The 25,557-nt window shown below is 40.4% G+C and overlaps 1 protein-coding gene across 1 annotated transcript; it reads left to right on the top strand.

Annotated features, from left to right (window-relative positions):
* Window positions 1-1,092: 1,092 nt before the first annotated feature.
* Window positions 1,093-25,557, top strand: LOC308104918 (uncharacterized protein; the record flags this gene model as incomplete). Its single annotated transcript, XM_080455560.1, has 14 exons — window positions 1,093-1,216; window positions 7,287-7,727; window positions 8,574-9,017; window positions 11,150-11,857; window positions 13,309-13,427; window positions 15,005-15,671; window positions 16,036-16,103; window positions 16,205-16,283; window positions 18,195-18,262; window positions 18,353-18,431; window positions 18,856-18,923; window positions 19,418-19,553; window positions 19,789-19,922; window positions 25,033-25,557. 14 exons carry the CDS (start codon window positions 1,093-1,095, stop codon window positions 25,525-25,527), a joined length of 3,630 nt encoding a protein of 1,209 aa, XP_080311686.1. The 3' UTR covers window positions 25,528-25,557.

Genomic DNA, 25,557 nt, shown 5'->3' with positions numbered 1-25,557 from the left:
ACCCTTGGTCCCTTAGAGCCCTGACTTTGCAACCCCCCTGGACTCTCCTCCCCCCTCAACAGCTGGATCCTGGTGTTTCAGCTAGCAATAGGGCTGTCAAGGAGCAGGACAGGCCAGGGACCACAACGCCAGGCTCTAAAAAAAACCAAAAGACATCAAGGATTAGACAGACATTTTGACTGGTGCATTATCTCTGGCTCCAGTTTACTCTAGACACCAAACATTGGGTAGCTGACCCAACTGTCTTCTACCTCAGTCACTGCCACTGACTGAGAAGAAGGACCGAAGGTGGCTGACCTAGGACCATAGCTAGGTCGTAACAGGTTTACATGACACAACTGAGTAGCATTTCGCAGCTTCGGAGTTGAAATGAGGTAGCTGACCTCTGACATGCGCTCAACAAAATATGGACCTGAAAGATTCGCTTGGAAAGGCAAAAGAGCCAGCACTTGTTCACCAGGTCTGAACTGCCGACGTTCAGCCCACCGACCAAATGAACGCTTACTTTTCACCGTAGCATTTGAACTGACCTCTTTAGAATGCGTAGCAGGACCTACATGATTCAACAGTGGTGGTGGCGACACATTAGCCCACACGCGGCCCCCAGCATGCATGTTACCCAGGAGAACATCGACCCCAGCCATCGGCAACGCTGTGCGCAACGCCACTTCCACCTCGCCCTGAACCAGACCACACTCCAGATTGAGTTTGTGTATAGGAGAAGGGATTATGGACATGCCCATACCACGGCTCAACATGTCACCCCCAGTAGCAGACTGTGCAGAGAATGGCAGGAGAGAGTCAAGCACGTATGTGCCCAGTGCAGCTGTGTCCCGCAGAATTGTAACGGGTACTTTTTCACTGGACCCAGCAAGGGAGACAAATCCCCTCTCCACGAATGGACGGTATGCCTCGTCTACAGCCGCTGCCGACTTCACCTCCCTTTCTTCTCTCTGTTTCAGTGCATAATGCTTTAATGTGACCCTTCTTGCCACAATAGTGACATGTTTTGTCACCGTCACGGGCAGCCCAACTTGTCCCGTCCTCCATTTTAAAATTCCTACTGAAAGGTGAGCTGCGCCCGCCGTCGCCATGGCTGGATGCGGTGCCCTCCTGCTGCGTAATATGGGAGCCCCGTGGTACCCATTCACGGTGCGTCAAGACGTACTGGTCAGCCAAAGCGGCTGCTTCTGCCACAGTCTTAATCTGCTGCTCGGTGATATAAATTGCTATGTGACTGGGAATTGCATTTTTAAACTGCTCTAGCAGTATCAAGTCGCACAACCCCTCACATGTGCTCCCACCTGCAGCCATACGCCAACGGTTAAAGTTGATCACTAATTCCCGTGAGAATTCTAAATGTGACTGTTTGTCGTCTTTTCTGTTGTTTCTAAAGCGCTGACGGTAACTCTCAGGCACCATTTCATACACTTTAAGAACAGCAGACTTAACAGTGGCATAACTTAAACTTTCCGTTACTGATAATGTCGAAGACGCATCCTGTGCCTTCCCAGTAAGCACGCACTGCAGCATCACAGTCCGGTCCGCATCAGGCCACCCTCTCGAATTTGCCAGTCTTTCAAACAATGAAAAAAAAGTTTCAGGCTCCTTCTCACTGAACTTTGGCATCAAACGCAAGCTCTTCACCAAATCAAAAGGTTGCTTTTCTGAAGCTACACTTCCTCCTCCCAACATTCTCTGGTCCATCTTACCTTCCTTTACTAGCTCTACCTTCTCCCTCTGCAGAATAATTCTCAATTTTTCCATTTCAATTCTCTCTCGCTCTACTTCTACCCTTCCTTTTTCAATTTTAAGCTGTTGTTTAGTCCTCTCCATTTCTAGCTGAATAAGCATCAGTTGTTTTTGTTCCGAAAAAGACAGATTTTGGGTTGGTGGCGGCACCGCTGCACCGTCTCTCCCCTGTTTCAATACCTGGCAAGATACCCATATCTTCCAAAACAGCACTTAATACTACCTTAATTGTATGTACTTTACGTCTCCTGTCCCCAATGTCACATTTATAATAGTCAGCAATTTCTAGGAGCTGCTCCTTTGTACAGCTTTCCAAAAAATCTTCTGACGGCGACGCAACAAATTTATCAATTTGAGCCATTTCAATTATCACTTGAATGTATATTGGACACAAGTTAAATACAACACTGATACAAACTAACTGCGTAATCAGGAGCGTCCCCTAGCTGCCTAATCCAATCTTATATAACTCACCCTAGCTCTTCATGAGGTGTTGCGGGGGTATTTACGCACTAAAGATACGCAGGAGACAACATAATCAGTTAATAATTATGCCGTCAGCCACGTACCGTGCTCCCGAGACAACTGCTACTACCGCGTTCACCCCAACATCACAAAAATACAAAAAAAAAAAAAAAATCCACGAAAGTTTAAAAACTAACCGTGGCTTATGCCTAACATGGGACAAACAGTAGCTCCTATATGTATACTCAATTTGTCAGTACCAGTGTGTCAAAAACTTAGCCCACATACATTCAAATAACTCCATGCTCAACGAAAAAAATACGGGAAATCAAAAAATGTAACTAACAAAACGTTTAACAAAACACCGCACGCACTGAAAACACTTTGAAACCGCTTTACACAAAGAAAAAGGGAATCCCGAGTTAGGCCCTCCCAAACCGCATTTGATTGGCCCAACTTTACATTACATCACGGGGAATCCCCAATTACTTCAAGACCGGCTTTCAAAAAACACTCAGTAACTGCGCGCAACAAAACTTTAACTTTATGACAATACTCACTTAAGATCGGAACGAGCCCCCATTTGTCACAGCTTGGCTCTAGGCCGTGACAAACATCAGGGAGGAGACCAGGTTGAATGTATAAAGTAAATACATTTATTAAACCAAAACCTAATAACAACAAACAACGGAGGTATAAACAGAACATACGGATCCTATGGAGTGTGAAGTCAGTAATCAGTAGTGTAGATGTGGATGTGTGGAGCATGGTGTGGTGCGAGGTGTGTGGATGGAAAGAAAGAACATAATCATAATGGTAAGGGCATGGAGAGTAGAGTTGGAGCTGGTGGAGATAGGTCTGCTTCTCTCAGGCTTCTCCTAGAGACTGGCCAGGGTGGGGCTTTTATAGCCTCCTGGAGGCACCGGGCCCAGGTGCTCTCCAATGAGCAATCAGCTCCACCCTGCTCCCCTATAGGGCAAGAGTTAGTGCAAAGCATCCACCCACAATCACCCAGACTAATATATGGGGCATATCACATTGATACAATGAATCTTTCGTCCCAATTGCCATTTTTCACTGCACACCTCGGGACACACGCCAAGTTTGAGACCGTTTGCTTTCTGAGTTATGTATGCATATATTCCCGACCTGCATTGTTCACGACATGCATGGCCCGGCCTACTCAGCCTACTCTATATATATAGAGAGAACAACACAACAGTAGCCTACACAAGATGCATCCATAGCTGCACAATGTTTAATTTCCTTTACCTTCCTCTCAATGCTTCTGATGTGAGAGGAAGGTAGTATGTCTGCTAAAAATCTAAATATCCTATAGACAAAAGACAGACATGAGCAGGATGTATAATTAAACCCATTCATGAGCCACTTATCGCATTGATTTAGAGCCAGGAGATAAATCACTGTTTCCCAAACTATGGGTCCGGACCTATTTGTGGGTCACGGACACAATTGTATGGGTCGAAAGTAAATATCCCTCTTTTTTCCCCCCTGTTTCCTACAGTTTTTATAATTATTTCAAAATATAAGAAATAACTTTACACATTGAAAAACAAAATGTAAAAACAAATGTAAAACTTTAAAAAAATAATACAAATATTATAAGAGTAGTGAAAATAGCCGATCTACGAGCTCATAACGTGTGAGCTTGTAGATCGTCTATTTTAGCATAAAAAGAGGGAACGACCTTTATTAATTTAAGTTAATGGTTTGACCTACATAGGTCATCATCAGGGATATTTTTCATCTGATGTTTTAATCTTTAGTTGTTCTAATCTAATGTGTTTAATAGTATACACACTGTGCGTGCGCTCGCGCGCGCGCGTGTGTGTGTCTGTGTGTCTGTGTGTGTGTGTGTGTGTGTGTGTGTGTGTGTGTGTGTGTGTGTGTGTGCGTGTGCGTGCATGTTAGTGTGTATTGTATCACTATTATGTTATCATTGTGTTTGAATTTCATAACAGATCAGGGTATGTTGCCTTGATGCTGAAGGTGAGTTTGAGAACTTTATGTGAGCAGTTTGTGAGTCTGATTGAACCTCCAACTAAGTTATAACAGATACATTAATTAATTCTAAACTAGAAAAGTGTGTCCTCGGAGCACAGGTCTCCGCCAGGCAGATCTGAAAAATCAAACGTATATCTAGTAACAAAAAGTCTGTTTTGAAGAAAACACAAAAAGGCGGAAAAAGTAATCTGGCACAATTGGCCGTGGCCTATATGAAGAGTGAGAATCCAAATAATCCAGAGAAAAAAATATTTTTAATGGACGAGCTGTGGTTCAAGAGCTATTGTCCAAAACATGAAGTGGGCTGTTGTAGCGCCACCATGAGGTCTTGATCACATGACTTCAGAGATAAGGTGTACCAAATTGCATGAGGTGTGGAGAAAATCTGTAGGAATTGTAGCAAAAAAAAAATGTTTTGCAAAAATCGGCCTGCTGCTGGCGCTATAGCAGAACGATTTGAAAAAGAAATTGGGGTGGAGGTTCATCCTTGGCCTACTGGGAGTGTGCGTTCAAAGTTTCTCACTGATCGAAATTGCAGATGGTCCCTTGGCTCTATTGTGTGCAGTGTGGTGCTTATGCACAGAGGGTGGTTAAGTGCATCTGTTGTTTTCTAAGTTAACTCATTGGCCGCCATTATCGCATTAACGCGATCTAATAAATAGCGCGCTTGGCCGCCAGGATCGCGTTAATGCGATCTATGGTCTTTATTGATCTTTATGCTCTGATCACGCTATTCTGTTATGAATCAGGCTAAGTTTCGGGTTCCACTTACTTCAACCACCACTGCATCCGGTTCCATGACTTGGGTTCCGTTTTCGGTTTTACATTTTTCCCCCCAGTCATTTTGACCATAATAGGGAAACAAACGGGTTTTCACACGCTATGAAAAACGATCGGAGACCTCCCCTCCTATAATCTATGGTCTGGGTGACGAACAGTCATCCCCGTTGTGTATCACAAAGTAATTGAGACATTTCACTTCCGGTTCATGTGTTTCACTGTGTGAGTGGGTCTGGGAGGGGGCGAGTGTGATCGAGAGGCGATCAAGCTTGGTATGTGCTGCTCTCTAGTGGTGGAACGATCAAAACGATTCAAGTGTCAAGCTAGAGTTTCTAGATGTGAATTAAATAACAAAATAACGAAACAAAAAAACACGAAAATCGCTGGCAAGGGCTGCTATGAACGAGGTTTTAACTCTGGCAGTCAATGAGTTAACACAACAAGCTGCTGTAGCAGGCGGAACACACAGTGGTAATCCTTTATACCAGAGAGTTGCATAAGGAACCGAGTCGAGCATATAGGCTACAGATAATGTGGCAGTTATATCTGTAAGTATAGCAGGTGGGCTGGGCTCACAGATCGACAAATTGTCAAGAGACAGCACATTTAATCTACTGTCACCAGTATGGCTAATACAGTGCAAATACATCATCCTATAAACATATTATGAACACTGAATAAAAACTCTACTCCATTTGCAAAGTAGCCTACTTAAGCCAATAAAACAATTAAACTAGCTGACAGTTGCAAAGCAAGCAAAACAAATGATGTAAGTGTCACAGCTTGCTTAAATATTAGATCCTTCACACACACACACGTGTCAGGGTGATAGATAGACAGACACCTCATCCATCTTCTCCAAGGAATGAAAATTAAGGTACAAATGATTCCAATAGTTTTCTAACGTGTTTTATTTAATAAAATGGACTTTGGGGGGCTGGACCTATATGCTCAGAACCCAGAGGCTGGTCTGCTAAAAGGACATTTCTCCATGAGGAACAATAATATTTAATCTGTGTTTTCCTTTTCCTTTTTAAAGTTCAGTTGTATTTCTGGTAGACACAGAGCTATGTGCATAACTGTGTGTGTGTGTGTGTGTGTGTGTGTGTGTGTGTGTGTGTGTGTGTGTGTGTGTGTGTGTGTGTGTGTGTGTGTGTGTGTGTGTGTGTGTGTGTGTGTGAAGAACAACCATAATTCAGCAGATGGTATGTTCATTTCTCTTCTTTTATTACCTGTCTATTAATATGTCATGCCAAGGAAGTCTCTGCACCCCACATTTTTTAAATTGGCCTCATGGTGGCACTACACCAAGCTACTTTACATTTTGTCTTCTAACTCTTGAACCGTATTTTACATAATAACATAGGCCCTATGCATTAGATTTTTACTAATTTCCAGGTCTGGATAAATATGGGATTTTTTTTTCCCCAGACTATATTTTTCCTATTTTCTTTCCTAAAATATTTGTTTCCTAAAATGTAAAACAAACATACAGGATTACGTAAAGTTACAAAGCGTTGGATTTGATGCACTGGGTAGGCTACTCTAATGTCTAGTACAACCGGTATTTCATAAACGGGTGGGGTATGCATTCCCAACTTGCATCGTTCCCAAGTAAGACAAAGCCGGATGCACCACTGTGAATTTTGACTCCGTGGTGGTGGTAAAGTACTTTACCACTGTGCCACTCGAGCGCCCTGAATGTGTCATTCTGATACAGATATGCAGGTAGTGTGTCTGGTAAAAATTCTGCATGTTTTAAAGCCAGACAAGGTATGCCACCTTCTGAAAACTGGGACTACAGTTATGCACAGAGCCTATTTAGCAAGATATCTGCTTCTCATTTGTTCATTGAAATAGCTGACGTGTGTGTGTGTGTGTGTGTGTGTGTGTGTGTGTGTGTGTGTGTGTGTGTGTGTGTGTGTGTGTGTGTGTGTGTGTGTGTGTGTGTGTGTGTGTGTGTGTGTGTGTGTGTGTGTGTGTGTGTGTGTGTGAGCTGAAGAGAAGTGAGAGGGGGGTTCTACTAGTTTAACGATCCATGTGAAGATGTAGTAGAAAAATCTGTCTATGATGAGTTTTATTTCAGCAGATATCTTAGTCACAAGAATAATTAACAATGATGTTTTGTCTTTCTACGCGTGGTAATCAGTTTGGGAAATGACAATCTCTAGAAAGCATTGCGGACTTGATGTTATGGTTCAATCTATTGCATTTCAACCTATATCTGTGCCCATTTCTCCTTTTTCTATTTTTTTTTCATTCAGTCATGGATCTCATCTTGTCGAAAGCAACTTCACTCTGCAATTTCTGTGAAAAGGTCAAGGGCAACAAGAAACAGTGCCAGCGTTTGGTTAAGCGTGTAAAAGGGCTGGAGGAACTGGTGGGGGCAATCAAGCAAAAAGGAGCTGGTCAGATCTCTGCTGATGTGGAGGAGGATCTCTGTGATCTCAATAAAACACTGGAGTCTGCAGAAGAAGTTGTTAAAAAGTACATCTCTGATAGTTTCCACGAGCATGTGTTTAAAGACTACAACGACAACAGTGAGTTTAAGAGTTTGAACCTTGGTCTGAACAGTGCATTCAACAAGCTTTCCAAGCCTCTGCAGGTTGACCACGATCATAAACTACACAAGCTGTTCGACGAAGATTCTCAACAGGCAGAGGATGAAGCAGACAGGAAGGAGGACCATGAGGAGCTGAAGAGAAGTGAGAGACGGGGTCTACTACTTTAACAATCCATGTGAAGATATAGTAGCAAAATCTGTCTATGATGAGTTTTATTTCAGCATATATCTTATTGGTTGATTAGTCACAAGAATAATTAACCATGATGTTTTGTCTTTCTACGCGTTGTATTTATTCAGTTTGGGAAATGACAATCTCTAGAAAGCATTAGCTCAAGTTGGCTGGTTGTCTCAAGAGGGACTAGAAATTGTCTCTGTCAGACCCCATGTGTTTCCAGGGAAGGGCAACTAGTTTGTTTTGAGAGCAAATTGCCCCACAATATGAATGAATTTTTTAAATGTTTTATTTAGATTCTATAATCACAGTATTACACTCAAGGGTGTGCTTTACTGTCATTATTGGCACTTCACTGATGCTTACGGCACTTGGCACAAACACCTCATCAAAAACAAGACCGCAAGGACTTTTTTGGTCGGACCTTTTAGACAAAGTATTATAAATGTAATTGTGCTGTTTAAAATTTTGCCTAATAAAATATTCAATTAATCACCGTTTTGCCAATAATGATGGTAAAGCAAACCTTTTATGTAATATTGCTTAAGTAAACAACTTTAAAATCAGCTGTCACTTCTCGTTCAATATAATGAGAAAAGCATGTTAATAATAATAATAATAATAATAATAACAATAACTTGAATTTATATAGCGCCTTTCAGAAAACCAAATACGCTTTACAATACAAAAAAAAAAAACGAATTGCCAAAAGCCTGAGTAAACAAGTGTCTCTTCAGTGCGGACTTGATGTTATGGTACAATCTATTGCATTTCAATCTATCTGTGCCCCTTTCTCTCATTGTTTTCAATCAGTTATGGATCTCATAGACCCCATCTTGTCGAAAGCAACTTCACTCTGCAATTTCTGTGAGGAGGTCAAGGGCAACAAGAAGCAGTGCCAGCGTGTGGGTAAGCGTGTGAAAGGACTGGAGGAACTGGTGAGGGAAATCAAGCAAAAAGGAGCTGGTCAGAACTCTGCCGATGTGGAGGCGGACCTCCGTGATCTCAATAAAACACTGGAGTCTGCAGAAGAAGTTGTTAAAAAATACATCTCTGATAGTTTCCACAAGCATGTGTTTAAAGACTACAACGACAACAGTGAGTTTAGGAGTTTGAACCTCGGTCTGAACAGTGCATTCAACAAGCTTTCCAAGGCTCTGCAGGTTGACCACGATCATAAACTACACAAGCTGTTCAACGACGATTCTCAACAGGATGAAGCAGACAGGAAGGAGGACCATGAGGTGCTGAAGAGAAGTAAGAGGCGGGTTCTACTACTTTAACAATCCATGTGAAGATGTAGTAGTGAAATCTGTCTATGATGAGTTTTATATCAGCAGATATCTTAGTCACAAGAATAATTAACAATGATGTTTTGTCTTCCTACGCGTTGTATTTATTCAGTTTGGGAAATGACAATCTCTAGAAAGCATTAGCTCAAGTTGGCTGGTTGTCTCAAGAGGGACTAGAAATTGTCTCTGTCAGACCCCACGTAGCATCGTGACGAGAGGAAAGTGGTTAATTCTGTCTGAGAGTTTTATAAATATTTAACCAGTGGAAAGCTGTAACCCATTAAGACCGGGAACGCATCTGTGTAAACACTTTAACCATTATTTTATACTTTGGTTAAGCTCATAGCGCGGCACTCGGTGCCGCGCTATGAGCTTTTAGATCTGCTATTTTTTAGAAAAAACATGAAAATGTGTGCAAATCTTTGAATATATATTTTTAAGCGAACATTTATAACTCAAATCTTTGCTTCTGGGGGTCCCTGGAACAAAATATTTTGAGATGGGGGTCCGCAGACAAATACATATTATTTTGGGTGGTCCTTGACATGAAAAAAGTTTGAGAACCACTGATATATAGCAACATAAGTAAAAGAAAATAAAACTGTTAGGATTTAGAAGACACGTTTAGAATTCACTGAAGCAAAGATTTGAGTTACAAATGTTTGCTTTAAAATATGTATATATATTAAAAGATTTGCACAAATGTAATGTTCGCGATTAAAAAAAATAGCAGGTATACAAGCTCATAGCGCGGCACTCGGTGCCGCGCTATGAGCTTGTATACCTGCTATTTTTGAATAGCCAAAGAAATCTTAAAATGACAGATGCGTTCACGGTCTTAATGGGTTAACAAGAGCTTGTGACTAAATAATAATTACATTACAGTAAATACATTGGAACACAGGCTGTTTTTTCTATTTCATATCAAGCAGTGTTCATTTTGTCGACTAAAACTATGACGAAAAATGTTCATCCGCTACCTTTTTATACTGACGGAACAAAAACATGAAATAAAAACTAAGCTATGATGACTAAAACTAGGACCAAATATATTTACAATTTCGTCAACAAAAATAAATAAATAAAAAGACTACAATGTTAGAATGAGGGACTGGTGTTCTTTCATGTCATTTTATTATGTCATTCTACAAGTTCACAACACGTCACAGACTTGTAGTGAGCTTGTAAATCGGCTATTTTGGGCACACAGCTAAGTATAAATCAGGCATTACAACGCTATCACAGCCCGCTAAAATACATATTTTTGTCGTCTAAATGAACTGTAGATCTAGTTGACTAAAATCCTATGATACTAAAACTAAAACTAGACTAAAACTAAAACATTTCAAATGACTTAAATATGACTAAAAGTAAATGGAATTTTATTCAAAGACTATGACTAAAACTACAAACTAAAACTGATGATAAGTAATGGTTTTGGACATACAATGTTTCCACCCGACAATGTGCACACGCACACGCACCTGCGCACACACACACACACACACACACACACACACACACACACACACACACACACACACACACACACACACACACACACACACACACACACACACACACACACACACATTGTTACATGAGTCTAGTCTACGTAGTAATGTACATTATTATGATTCTATGATGTCTCCTGGTGGACATTTGTTCTGAACTGTACACTGAACACACCTTTCTGCTGTTAATAATAACAGTAATAATAATAATAATAATAATAATAATAATAATAATAATAATAATAATAATAATAATAATAATAATAATAATAATAAATGTAATAATAATAATAATAATAATAATAATAATACATTTTAAGCAATTTCATCATTAGATATTAAGAAAAACATATAGACCTGGACGTATCCTTGTTTCTTAATCATATCAATCCTGGCATCCCTAGTTTGGGCATGTTGTTATACTGTAGGTGGAACTTTCCAAAGAAATCTACAAGCTCACAACAGCTTTTAGATCTGCTATTTTCACTATTTGTCGTGTGATGAATTATGTATTAATTATATGTCTTAAGTGGTTAAATAAGAAGCTGTCAAAGTGAAAGTGAACAATGTTTTTTTCTGACAGGACTGACTGACCTCAGGATTGTGTTGTTGGGAAGGAGTTGCTCTGGGAAGAGTTCAGCAGGAAACACCATTCTGGGAGGAAGTGGTTTTAAAGTTAGTCAGTCACTACAGAGGTCAGGGGTGCAGTGTGAGGTGAGACATGGTGAAGTAGCAGGGAGACATGTGACAGTGGTGGACTCACCAGGCTGGTACTACAACAGTCCACTACAGGACACCTCAGAGATGGACAAACTGGAGATCCAGAACAGTGTGTCTCTCTGTCCTCCTGGACCACATGCTGTTCTTGTGACGGTTCCTCTTCATAGAGCATTCACCAAAACAAATAGAGTAGCATTAGAGGAACACATGACACTTCTGTCACAGAGCGTGTGGAGTCATGCTATAGTACTGTTCAACCATGGAGACTGTCTGGGAGACACAACCATTGAGCAGCACATTGAGGCTGAAGGAGAAGACCTCCGCTGGCTTGTTGACAAATGTGGGAACAGGTATCATGTCTTCAACAATCAGAAGACAGATGACGCTCAGGTCACAGAGTTGCTGTGGAAGATAGAGGAGATGGTGACAGGAAACAGAGGTGGACACTATGAAGATGATGGAGATGTTTCAGAGACGTTGTCAGAGAGGAAGAAGATCACAGAGGAACATGTCCAGACATTCCTGACCAAGACACAGAGACAAAGAACTTCTCTGACAGCTCTGTTTGAAGGTGATGTTTATCCTATGTGTGTGTGTTTGTGTTTGTGTGTGTGTGTGTGTGTGTGTGTGTGTGTGTGTGTGTGTGTGTGTGTGTGTGTGTGTGTGTGTGTGTGTGTGTGTGTGTGTGTGTGTGTGTGTGTGTGTGTGTGTGTGTGTGTGTGTGTGTGTGTCTGTGTGTGTCTGTGTCTGTGTGTGTGCGTGCGTGCGTGCGTGCGTGTGCCTGTCTCTCTTTTTATTATGATTAATAATGTATATTCTCAATATTGTGCCACATTCTATATAAAAAGATGCTGTATAAATTAAGCTTAATTTTGTAACGCATGGGTCTTCAACAGGGGACCCCTAGGGGGTCCTCAGAGTTACTACAGGGGGGGCCGCCAAATCTTTTTGGGATTGGAACTTTTTAACCACTAGAACCCTAGCATCCCTATTCTGAGGGGAACATTAGTCCAAAACAGCAGATCTACAAGCTTATAGATCGGCTATTTTCGGCAAAGAGGTTTGGTGTAGACAGAGGGGGAAAAAAGAGAAGACCAAGTACAGAGTCACAGGTCAAGTTTACTCAGTATTGAGGGTTTAAATGGTTAAATGTCTGAAAATACACATTAACATGAATCCAACATATTAATAGATAAGATAATGTATAAACAAACATTCATTTACGCAACATTGATGATAGTGCTGTCAAACTAATCTATGAAGCTATCTATGAAATCTATGAAAAAGTTTAATCTGCAGCATAATTGTATCATGTATTGGGGGTCCCTGCTTCATTTGCTAAGGGGTCCTTGGCCTGAAAAACGTTGAAGACCCCTGTTATAACGGATCCATTGGTCAAAAGTAACTGAGTACATTTACTAAGTATGCAAATTGAGATAAATAATAAAATATAAGCAATACATACATTAATAAATATATAATATATTTAATATATATATATAATATTACTTTTGTAGCTTTAATAGTGAAAATGTCTATGCAGGACTTTTACTTTTGTATTTGTACACTCTGGTATTTCTACTTTTACTCAAGTAAGAGATCTGAGTACTTCTTCCTCCATTGAACTGATCTAATGACCAACAGATTGACACATTGGTGATTTAATTCATGTATTTTCAACTCATTTGCATAATAGATCACAAAATATTCAGTATAACTTCAAATTATTGATACATTATTTGTACTGTTCTGTGGTCAGTTTAGTCAGAATTGTTATACATGTATGTAATAACTCATTTAGCTGAATCTCTGAATCCAATCCTAAATCAGTGTGTAAAGTGAACTAATGTGGTGTGTGTGTGTGTGTGTGTGTGTGTGTGTGTGTGTGTGTGTGTGTGTGTGTGTGTGTGTGTGTGCGCGCGTGTGTGTGTGTGTGCGTGTGCGTGTGCGTGTCTGTGTCTGTGTCTGTGTCTGTGTCTGTGTCTGTGTGTGTGTGTGTGTGTGTGTGTGTGTGTGTGTCAGGAGAACATCAGAGTCTACCAGATGTGAAGGTGATGTTGGTTGGTGGAGAACAGGATCAGAGGAGCAGAGCTGGAGATCTCATACTGCAGCAGAATGTGTTTAAACGAACTCTATTCAAGGTGAATAATATTATATGAATGTTATGTTATAATGAATGACTTCACTCAAAGTAAGTAAACAGTAAAGTGATCAAATATGTTTTCTGAAGATAATGTAAAAGTATCTGCTGTCATGTAATGTTCATTGATCATGTGATCAATGAACTGTCAGTGATCAAAACACACAGATGTTCATTTTCAAATGAACATGGAGTCCAACACATGTTGATTCTCATCATGTCTGTAATCTTTAATGTAAACCATGACTGTGTGTTAGCTCGTGGTTCTCAAACTTTTCATGTCAAGGACCCCCAAAACAATACATATTAGTCTGTGGACCCCCATTTGAAAAGATATGGCAGGGACCCCCAGAAGGGAAGATTATTATAGCTATAGCAGTGATTCTCAACCATTTTAACTTCAAGGAGCCACAATTTGATATGCATTAGACCACTGTCTGTTTGATGGCCTTTTTTATCTCTGGAACCCCATCTACACAGTAAAATCATCAGTGTTCATTTAACTCTGAGAGTGTACAAATGGAACCAAATGGACCTGTGAGGGTTCATTTGGTTGTATTTGTACACTCTCTGAGTTACAGACCTATATTAAGGTCCCATTTGGTTCCTAACTATCAATCATTTGGCTGGGTACCCCCTAGAACCCCGTCAAGGACCCCTGGGGGTCCACCGACCCCACTTTGAGAACCACTGTGTTGGCTAACTGTATAGGGGTACACACAATAACAACAACACACTAATCAATTTATTTAAAAAAAATAAAATAATTCAATTATTAATTGAATATTTTAATTGAATATTTTATTAAATAAAACAATACATGAATAATCATTACCTATTTTGAGCATGTCATGGTTTAACCCATTAAGACCTGGAACGCATCTGTGTCACTTTTTGATTTGAGCTAAAAAGCATTATTTTACACTTTGGCTATTCAAAAATAGCAGATATATACAAGCTCGTAGCGCGGCACCGAGTGCCGCGCTACGAGCTTGTAGATCTGCTATTTTAGAAAAATCGTGAAAATGTGTGCAAATCTTTTAATATATATTGTTTTAAAGTGAACATTTTTAACTAAAATCTTTGCTTCTGGGGGTCCCTGGAACAAAATATTTTGAGAAGGGGGTCGACGGCCATATACAATTTTGGGGGTCATTGAGATGAAAAAGTTTGAGCACCACTGATATAGCAACATACGTCTTTTCAGAAAACTGTTGGGATTTAGAAGACATTTGTAGAATCTGCTTCAAGTCTTAATGGGTTAAAGTCTCAAAAGCTTTTTTTAAAACTTAAAAGTTTGAAAATAGCCGATCTATAAGGTCACAACGCGTCGCATCATGACACGTTGTGAAAGTTGAAACACAGAGTTTCAACTTTTAGAGCTTTTTTCTGTTTCAGAAGTCAGATTATTGCATAATATTAATCCCATATTACTGTGGCATTGTTAGACAAAGTGATGGAGAATAATACATTCAGAGAGTTAATTTCTGGTAAGCTTGAGGAGGAACTCCAGTGAAGACAGAATAGAGTGAATGTTTTGATTATTATGACTAACATACAGTAAACTTCATATTCCAGGAGTTTAAAACCCAGACTAAACTGACAGAATGTGCCAGAGAACAGAGTGAAGTTGCTGGAAGAAAAGTGAGTGTGGTGAACTGTCCAGACTGGTCGACTACACCTCCATCACAGAAGATCAAAGACGTCCTTCTACACGGTGTGACTCTGTGTTCTCCTGAACCCCATGCTGTCCTGTTGACTGTTGATGTCAGGTCCAGTTTCTCTGAAGCTGACAGGAGATCAGTGGAGGAACACATGGAGCTGCTGGGGGACAGAGTCTGGAGACACACTCTGGTTCTGTTCACAGAGGGATGGTGGCTGGGAGAGAGACGTGTTGAGGAGTACATAGAGTCTGAAGGAGAACCTCTGAGGTGGATCCTGGAGAAATGTGGATACCGGTACCATGTTCTAAACTGCAACAACTGTGACATTTCAGAAGTCACAGAGCTGATGGTGAAAATAGAAGACATGGTGATGAGGAACAGAGGACATTTTGGACAGATGCCACTGTTTGAAAGATTAAAAGGTATAACAGAAGAACAATGGAAGAAGAGAGAGCAGGAGATTATAGAGAGGATGTTGAAGTCTGTGGCGACGGAGCCAGAAGAACCAACCCTTCCAGCTGTCAGGAGAAGGAACAACATGGACCAAGAGGATGCAGAGAGCAAGGACTATCCTCCCGATAGTGAGTATCAATGTGTGTGTGTGTGTGTGTGTGTGTGTGTGTGTGTGTGTGTGTGTGTGTGTGTGTGTGTGTGTGTGTGTGTGTGTGTGTGTGTGTGTGTGTGTGTGTGTGTGTGTGTGTGTGTGTGTGTGTGTGTGTGTGCGTGCGTGGGGGGGTGTACACATATGGATGGTCGCATTTTCATGAAACTTGGAGGGAATGATCAGTAGGCTGCTCTGAGGGTCAAAGGTCAAGATGACATCATGGTTCATATGTGAGGAACAGAGACATGTAGAGATGTTGTGCTGGGCTGCAGGGTTTTCACATCCAGGTGTGTTTTTATTATCATTGTAAATGTCTTGCTGTCTGTTGTCTTCTGTTCCAGTGAGTGGTGGAACACGCTCTTCAGGATATGACACCATGAGTGAAGCTCCTACCCAGACTGATGCTGATGTAAGAGTGAGAGATAAAGATGTTTCATAGATGAAACTTTAGTCTGACATTAATCACACATTTTAATTATTTCTTTACTTTATATTTTATTTTATTACAAGTCTGTGGTGAAGGAGCCAGTAGAATCATCCCTACCAGCTGTCAGGAGAAGGAACAGCATGCAGTGGCTTCCTCCAAGCAGTGAGTATCAATATCAAGTACAGCATATCATCATGTCAGGTGTAAACCTTGTTCAATACTGTTACTTTTTAGGAAATGGAATAAAATAACCTGTATTTCAATGGATCCAATAGACTCTATTGGATCCATTGAAATACAGGTTATTTTCCCCATTTCCTCTAGTGGTTGTAATGTCACACTTCGGTGCTCTATTAAGCGTGCCAACGTGTCGTCACCACGGGGGGGCGAGGCATTGGGCGTGGCATTGGGCAATGTTAAGTCAACCTGGTTTTTACCCCTCAAAGATGTCCGCAGCTACCAAAAGACACTTGTTGACGCCCCCTTCAGGTTTTTTGGCACGCTCTATTGAATAGAGCACCGAAGTGTGACATTACTGCCGCTAGAGGCCGCTATCGCCCTGGGTCACAGAGTAATTTGTTGTATTAGGAATCCTATAAATCTTAGATTGTGTCATATAAGAACTGTGTTCCAAAAATAAATGAATTCCCTCTGTGATTTTACTCATATGGATATGAAGCATCAACAGATGGTGAAAAAGGAAGATTATTATTATGTTTTCTCCAAACACAGACGTCATAAACGACACAAAGTCACATTCCTGACAAAATGGCTGAGGTGATATTTATGTTTGGAACACAGTTCTTATATGATGTGATCTAAGATTTCTCTATGGGATTTCCAATACAAAAAACACCTCTGTGACCCAGGGGTAGTGGGAGGTGTCCCCACATGTGAAACTAAATGTAATGCCTCAACTCCTACATTTAAGTGCTTGTCAGGGTGGGGGGTCCCCAGTTAAATTATGATTATTTTGGGGGGTCACGGCCTGAAAAGGTTGAGAACCACAAGTAGTTATGGAGTCACAAAAAGCTCTTGTTAATACTTTCATTGGATCAATATTTCTAAAACCCACAGACAGACTATTTTCACTAATAACATAAAAAGTCAGAATACAGAGATACAGCTTCTGCTCGACAGCGATGATTTTGTAAGTGTGTGTGTGTGTGTGTGTTTTTTTTTGTTTTTGTGTGTGTGCGTGCGTGCGAGATGATGAATTTTTGTGTTTAAGAGGTCAAAGGTCAACATGACATCATGGTTCATATGTGAGGAACAGAGACATGTAGAGATGTTGTGCTGGGCTGCAGGGTTTTCACATCCAGGTGTGTTTTTATTGTCTCCGTCAGGCCGAAAGGCATGGCGAGAGAGTATGTTTTACCCCCTTTCCGTCCGTCCGTGTGTGTGTCCTGTCCGTGTGTTACCAGCTAATCTCCGGCATCGTTGGGACACTCGCTGCAAAACTGTGCACACACACTCCCTCGATTCCAATTCAGAACCTCTGCCCCAAATGTTTGACATGGGCCTGTTATAGCGCCACCAGGAGGCCGATTTGTGCAAAACCCATTTTTTGACATTACTCCTACAGATTTTATCCAAACGTCCTGCAAATTGGTACATACACAGTATCTCTATAGTCATGTGATCAACCCGGATCTGTCCCATATTCCAGCCTGATTGGCTAAGGTTGAATTCGAAAGTTTGCAGGATTGGTCCGTTTTGAACAAAATGCCTCAAATCATGAACACAGCTTGCAATTTCCGTGAAATTTCACACGCACATTCCCACTAGGCCGAGAAAGAAATGCCACCCATTTCACATTGGCCTTTTATAGCGCCACCAGCAGGTCTAATTTAGCAAAACACATTTTTGGAATAAAATGCCTCAAATCATGAATGCGGTGTCCGATTGCCGTGAAAGGCCTAAGAAGAAATGGCACCCTTTTCATATTGGCCTATTATAGCGCCACCAGGAGGCCACAATAACGTACCTGACCTGGCGGAGACCTGTGCTCCGAGGAGCACTTTTTCTAGTTATCATTGTAAATGTCTTGCTGTCTGTTGTCTTCTGTTCCAGTGAGCGGTGGAACACGCTCTTCAGGACATGACACCATGAGTGAAGCTCCTACCCAGACTGATGCTGATGTAAGTGTGAGAGAGGAAGTTTCATAGCATCTTCATAGATAAACAATAATAAAACAACATTTGCTATATGTTTGTTTTTGTTTTTTTCAGTCTGTGGTGAAGGAGCCAATAGAATCAACCCTACCAGCTGTCAGGAGAAGGAACAGCATGCAGTGGCTTCCTCCAAGCAGTGAGTATCAATATCCTGTTCAATCCTATGTTCAATACTGTTACTTTTCAGGAAATGGAAACAAATATAACCGTTTAAATGGGTAGTTATTATTATTATTTACTCACAAGATCATTAATACTTTTTATTGGTCATTTGTGTGTGTGTGTGTGTGTGTGTGTGTGTGTGTGTGTGTGTGTGTGTGTGTGTGTGTGTGTGTGTGTGTGTGTGTGTGTGTGTGTGTGTGTGTGTGTGTGTGTGTGTGTGTGTGTGTGTGTATACAAATTACATAAGAATGGATGGGTGTATTTTCATTTAACTTGTAGGGAATGATCAGTAGGTTGCCCTGAAAAGATACACTTTTGTGTGGAAGAGGTCAAGGTCAAAATGACATGGTTCATATTATCATTGTAAATGTCTTGCTGTCTGTTGTCTTCTGTTCCAGTGAGTGGTGGAACACGCTCTTCAGAATTTGACACAATGAGTGAAGTTTCCAGCCTGGCAGACACTGATGTAAGTGAGAGAGAGGATGATGTTTCATAGATTAAACTTAATTTGACTTAAATCAAACACATTTTAATTATTATTTCTTTACCTTATATTTTTTTCATACAGCACATGATCATTGTAACAGATTTATTTTGTATCATTATTGATGTTATTTATCCATCATACATGATCATTATAAGAACAGTAATACGTTTTCCTTTTTCTTTATTAATATTACATTACATTTAGTTGATGTTTCTTTTTATTTAACTATTATTATGTTTTGGCTAATTGAATACTTTATTAGTCAGAAATGTAAACACAAACAGCACAGAGGTACAGTAAGACATTTAGGCTAAAAGGATAACACAAAAAGGTCCTAGGGACTTGTTTCCATTGTGGGCCTATGTATTCAATTCATCAACATAGCATAACAAATTCACACAAAAATGCATACAAACACTATTATGTTGTTGTCTGTGAATTGTCCCTCTCTTACCTGTCGATATTGTGACAAGGAGACACGACCGATGACCCTGTTTGAAAGACTGACAGGAAGGAGAACTTTAACACCAGAAGAATGGAAGAAGAGAGAGGAGGAGGTGATAGAGAGGATGTTGAAGTTTGTGATGATGGAGCCACAAGAACCAAGTAGTGAGTCTTACTTTTATCCTCTTATGTGGACATAAATCATTTATTACAATGTGCATGTGTGCATAAAATAACAAGAATAGATGGGTGCATTTTCATGAAACTGGGAGAGAATGATCAGTAGTGTGCTCTGAAGAGATGATGAACTTTTGGGAACTTTGTCAAAATGACATTGTAGTTCGAGAGACATTTTTATTATCATTGTAAATGTCTTGCTGTCTGTTGTCTTCTGTTCCAGTGAGTGAAACATACTGCTGGTCACCTGCCAAAGTCTCTGATTGGCTGACTACACATTTTGGACCAATAGCGCCCTCTTCAGGATATGACACCATGAGTATAGCTCCCAGCCAGGCAGACACTGATGTGATGAGTGTGAGAGATGAAGATGTCTCATAGATTAAACTTTAGGATTGATTTATACTTTGTTGCAGGACAGTGTCAGCAGATCTACAAGCTCACAACTAGTCATGTGCATTGTTGGTTCTTTGCAGTGTACATTGAATCTTTCGAATCAGTTAAAACTTTCTGTTGTACAGGTGATTTTTTTATTTTATCATATATATATATCTCTATGTTGTATATAGTAAATGAGTCAGATTTAAGAACAGAAGAAAATGTATCTAAACTAGAGCCTGACAGTGACCAATACACTATATCATCCAGCTGATATTTGGTAAGTTGCTGTAATGCTGGTGAATTCTTCCTTTCTTAAATCTCTGTTTGTCTCAGAAATCCCACATATGAATGTACACTGTTCTGTTTCATCTAAATAAATCACTGGTTCATGTAAAACTACAATACTGGAAATATTTTTTTTTAAATACTAATTATTTGTAATTATTAATATGTAATTCTTGTCAACAATATTTACTAAAATACAGATTTGGTCAGTTAATGAAGTAAAGTAGCCTACATTACCCCTTCTGGTATAAAGGACACCAACAGTTGTAATTAGAAACAAGTCAATAGTTAAACTTCTTGATTGTTCAACAATTAACAATTGTTCAACCTTACAATGTTATTCATGCTTCAGATGCACAAGATTCAACCTCATCCACCTTTAAAAATGTTTTACTGCTTCATTAACACCATAGTATTATTAACTATTACTCTAATTGACTATAAGGGACTGCTGCTATGTTTGTTGTTGTGTTTACAGTTGGGAATAGTGTATTTGCTAGATGAGTAGCTTTGATAGCACTGTTTAACACTTTAATGGAGGAGTTCACCCAAAAAATTATTTATTTTCTATCAATTGCACACCCCATGAAGCCTTGAATACATGGATTTATTTTGGTTTTTGTCGCATTCCTAAGCCAATAATTTGATGACCGGGTGTATTTCCGGTAGGAGACACAAAGAATCTACTTTGTGTCTCCTACCGGATACATTAGCCGGTAGGAGACAGGAATCAAATTATTAGCTTAGGAATGCGACAAAAACACAAATAAATCCATGGATTCAAGGCTTCATGGGGTGTGCAATTGATAGAAAATAAGTCATTTTTTGGGTGAACTACTCCTTTAACACTTCAGATACAGATGTGTGCACAGCTGGGAGGGCCAGGAGTCAGGACATCTGTTCCAGCGCTGCCCGTCAAGCCAGCAGGCTCACACCTCACTCTTTTAGCCTGGTGACTAGGTTACATATCCTACCTGGGATTGGAACCTGGGTTCCCCATGAGAGAGCTGACATTTTGACTGTTCAACTATAATGGAGAGCATGTCTGGGAATGCTAGTTTTCCTTTGAGTTTTATGCAGTACCTCTTGTCAACCAGTAGGTGTCCTACCTGACCACAGGATCTAAATGTCAGAGCAGGGAGTCCACCTCCAACCACTGCAGATGTGCTAGTTAGATTGTATTATGATACAGATTGGTTAAAATAATGTGTTATTCCGCACACATAAAAAGTTATGGATTGCAGCGTTGAGTGCCTAGTCCATTACTTAAAAAACACTTTCAACCTGGTATTTGTCATTATAGGTGAAAATCTTCAAGAAGTTTCATATTTCTTCATGTTCTAAAATTGTGAAAATAGCAGATCTACAGGCTCACAATGCGTCACATTGCGACGCATCATGATCTTGTAGATCAGCTAAATTCCATGACACCGTCGTACGGTATGACGAATTAGAAAACAGGCCTTAAGTGTTGTTAAACATTGTGGGCTGATATTGTATCTGTGGTGGTTGTAGAATGTGATTTAGATCAGTGCTGCCTTTAGTTTTACAGACAGACGACAGAGACATGTCATGTACCAGGAGAACACTGGACTCACCATACAATAGATGTATGAGGACATGAAGGTCTAGCAGAACACTGGACTCACCATACAATAGATGTATGAGGACATGAAGGTCTAGCAGAACAATGGACTCACCATACAATAGATGTAGGAGAAGATAGAGGTCCAGGAGAACGCTGGTCTCACCATAGGGTTCCTGTAGGAGGAGATGAAGGTGTTGGAGTGTGTTTACAGGTAGTGAGGGGGGATGAGTGGTGTTTGTGGGGTTCAGTGGTGATCAGAGGTGTGGAACAGAACTGAAACCTTAAGAAGAGTCTAAATGTCAAAGTGTGTTATTTATCAAATGCACGATACACTGTTAAATCCTCAGTGTTCACCTAACTCCAAGAGTGTACAAATGAAACCAAATGGACCCGTACGGGTCCATTTGGTTACATTTGTACACTCTTGGAGAAGTTGGAGTCACAAATGGATGCATTAACTTTTTAGTGTGTGTACAGAAGATCAACTTATTAGAAAGAGTCACAAATAAGGGCAGAAATAGTGCAAGAATAGAACAAAATATATGAAGCATAAAACACTAGCAGCAGTTCAGAAAATGAAAACATTGTGAATATAACATAATGTATCAGTATATCTGGTGGTTATACACAATGGAGAGTATGAACGATAATAAATAATATACATATTAAATATTATAGAAATAAAGTGGAGGTGATATTATGTAAATTCAATTTAAGTAATTAATACAATGAATGTTCAAGATATCAGATCATATATGAAGTGTTGTGATTAATATGATCAATAAGCTTAGTGTTGCTGCTTATGAAATTCACTTGTTTATTACTGACTATATGTGACATTTGTACCAATCAATGAATTGTTCCTACTCTGGACATTTAGCATGGAGTTATATAAATACCATGCAAATTCACTTCAAGCTACAATCCAGGACTTTTTTTAATGAATACAATGATATTTTAACCAATTTGTAGAGTGTGTGCGTGCGTGCGTGCGTGCGTGCGTGCGTGCGTGCGTGCGTGCGTGCGTGCGTGCGTGCGTGCGTGCGTGCGTGCGTGCGTGCATGCGTGTGCGTTTGCGTGTGTGCGTGTGTGTAAATGACCAGATAGAGTAGGCGGGCTCTACTGTAGTTTCTAGTATATTCTAATAATGAAGAGCTCTAAACTGTACTTCAACAGGCTCAACAGAGCACGTACTGTATACACAATTAACTGCAAAAGCATATTAACTAATGCATCATTTATGCTCCGTTGTATGATGGTGTCGCATGCCAAAAATGTGTCGTACATGCAACGCCTTATGAGCTTTGAGATCAGCTATTTTTTATACGTGACACCATATGATAAAGTATGAATCAGGCTTACACTAAACACTTGATTAAATGGTGTCATGATGGTTTGTTTCTTGTGACATCTTCAAAGTGAATGTTTAGGCTGTTCCTTCAGTTTTCAGTAGGACTTTTGGGGTTCTGTTATCAACATGAATGACTGAGCCCTTTGACAAGAAACATCCCTCAAAGGCTCTGGCTCAGGGGCCCAGTGAGATCCTGGGCCCCTGGACCGAGGCCCAGTAGGCCATCCCTAGTGACACGAGGTTAGAACAACAAGGCAGGCTGAGGCTGACAGTGAGTCTTTGAGGATGATGACACACACCTGAGTGAGAGTCAGAGTGGCATCAGTTATTACATCATTTTGTAGCAACTGTGTCAACTGGTTTCAGTGTGATCTGTGTACAGTCAGTGATTACATTCCAGCTGGTTCATGTTTGTATGTGGAGTAAATGACAGAGAGTGAGGAATGTGTACTGACTATCACTGTAACAGTTTTGTTATTAGTTATGTTTATGGTTTATGTACTTATTTGTATTAATGAATGTTGGTTGGTGCAATCTGCAGGACAGTGAACTTAACATGTTGATGAAGTTGTATATTTGATCTTTGAAGTGTAGGCCCTACTGTATGTTACAAGAAAATTTGTTGATTATAAAAAATATATATATGATTTATGAAAAATAAACATGAATTATTTGCATTATCATGAAATCAATCAGAAGTCACTTGCTTCTAAATATTGACCCAAAAGGTTCATATACTGCATTGTTATACCACAATCACACAACAGGAGCTTTAAACACTAAGGGAGCAACACAAATACTGTAAGTGAAACAGACTACAGCAGTGGTTTTCAAACTTTTTCGTGCCAAGGACCCCCAAATTGATATATATTTGGCCGCGGACCCCCATCTGAAAATGTTTTGTGTCAGGGACCCCCTGAAGAGAAGATTTGTGTTAAAAAATTCAAAATTATCCAAAAATGACCAAACATTTTCAATATTTTTTAAAAATAGCAGATGTACAAGCTCGCAGCGTGGCAAGAAGTGACGCGCTGTGAGCTTGTAGATCTGCTATTTTTGGATAGCCAACAAATGATGGATAAAGTGGTTAAGATGATTGTGATGCTATGTTTACTACTTTTGCTGGGGACCCCCTGGTACCCCTCCAAGGACCCCTGGGGGTCCCCGGACCCCACTTTGAGGACCAATGCACTACAGGACATGTTTGTGAGCAGCAGTAACGGCTGCCATGAATCTGACTGCATAGGCCCAGATTTGTAACTAATACAAAATGACGACTTTTTTGGCATAACCCCAAGCTTTGTTTTATAGTAAAGTACTCATTTATGTTTTATGTTCTAATACTTCATTTACCTGAACTACTTGTAACTTGTGCATCTGAAGAAAGCAACGTCATCTGACCATCAAAAACTACCTGTCTATCAGGTGCATTTGCCACCTTGTGGCGAAAAGTGGGATAGGTCTGTTCCTAAAATATAAATTCTCTGTTCATTCCAAGACACAATAAGGCTCTTAAACATACATTCATAATAAAACAAAAATGTGACTATACATTTGTGTATGTCACACACGCTTCTGTACGAAATTTGGTACAGGCTGTCAAAAAAACTCAATTTTAACAGTCATTTCACAGTGTAATGTCATTTTACGACCCCTTATTTTACTTCAGATATCCGTACTCAAGTATATTTTGATGCCAATACTTTTGTACTTTAATCAAGTAACATTTTGAACACCAGCCTCATTTTCTTTACTTTTTTTTTAATGACTGTATTTTTATATTGCATTGCTTTTTTGCCTCCCAGTGTGAATGAAGAATTCTTGTACTGTGACTACTTTTTTTTTTTTTTTTTACTCCACAGGTTGTGCACAGACTGAAGCAGATAGAAGCCCAGGCTGATCCTCCTGAATGCCTTGTTGGAGCTGCAGACGTGGCCTGTGACCTATGCACCAGTATGAAACTGAAGGCTGTGAAAACCTGTCTCCAGTGTCTGCTGTCATATTGTGACGGCCATCTCCAGTCTCACCATCAGCTGCCTGCCTTCAACACACACCAGCTGGTCCAAGCCTCCGCGTCTCAGGAGCACATCTGCCCACGTCACCACCACATCAGGAAAGTGTTCTGCCGCACCGACCAGCAGTGTGTCTGCTGTCTGTGCGCCGTGGAAGAACACCAGGGCCACGAGACCATCTCGGCCGCCGCAGAACGGACCGAGAGACAGAGGGAGCTTGTCACCAGTCTCCTCCTCAGCTCAGAGACCTCCTGCTCCACACACTTCCTCCGGTCTTCAGCGCTACTCTCTTCTCGTCCCCGCCAGCCTCTGATCAGCTCCCTGGCCCCAGATCGTCTTCTCTAAAGGGCAGCCATCTTCTCCTCAAAGGCAGTG

The sequence above is a fragment of the Gymnoscopelus braueri genome (assembly GCF_963280865.1).
Source record: "Gymnoscopelus braueri genome assembly, chromosome: 17".
NCBI lineage: Eukaryota > Metazoa > Chordata > Actinopteri > Myctophiformes > Myctophidae > Gymnoscopelus > Gymnoscopelus braueri.
Note: the sequence above shows the minus strand (reverse complement) of the source record. Positions and strands in the feature narration are given on the sequence as shown.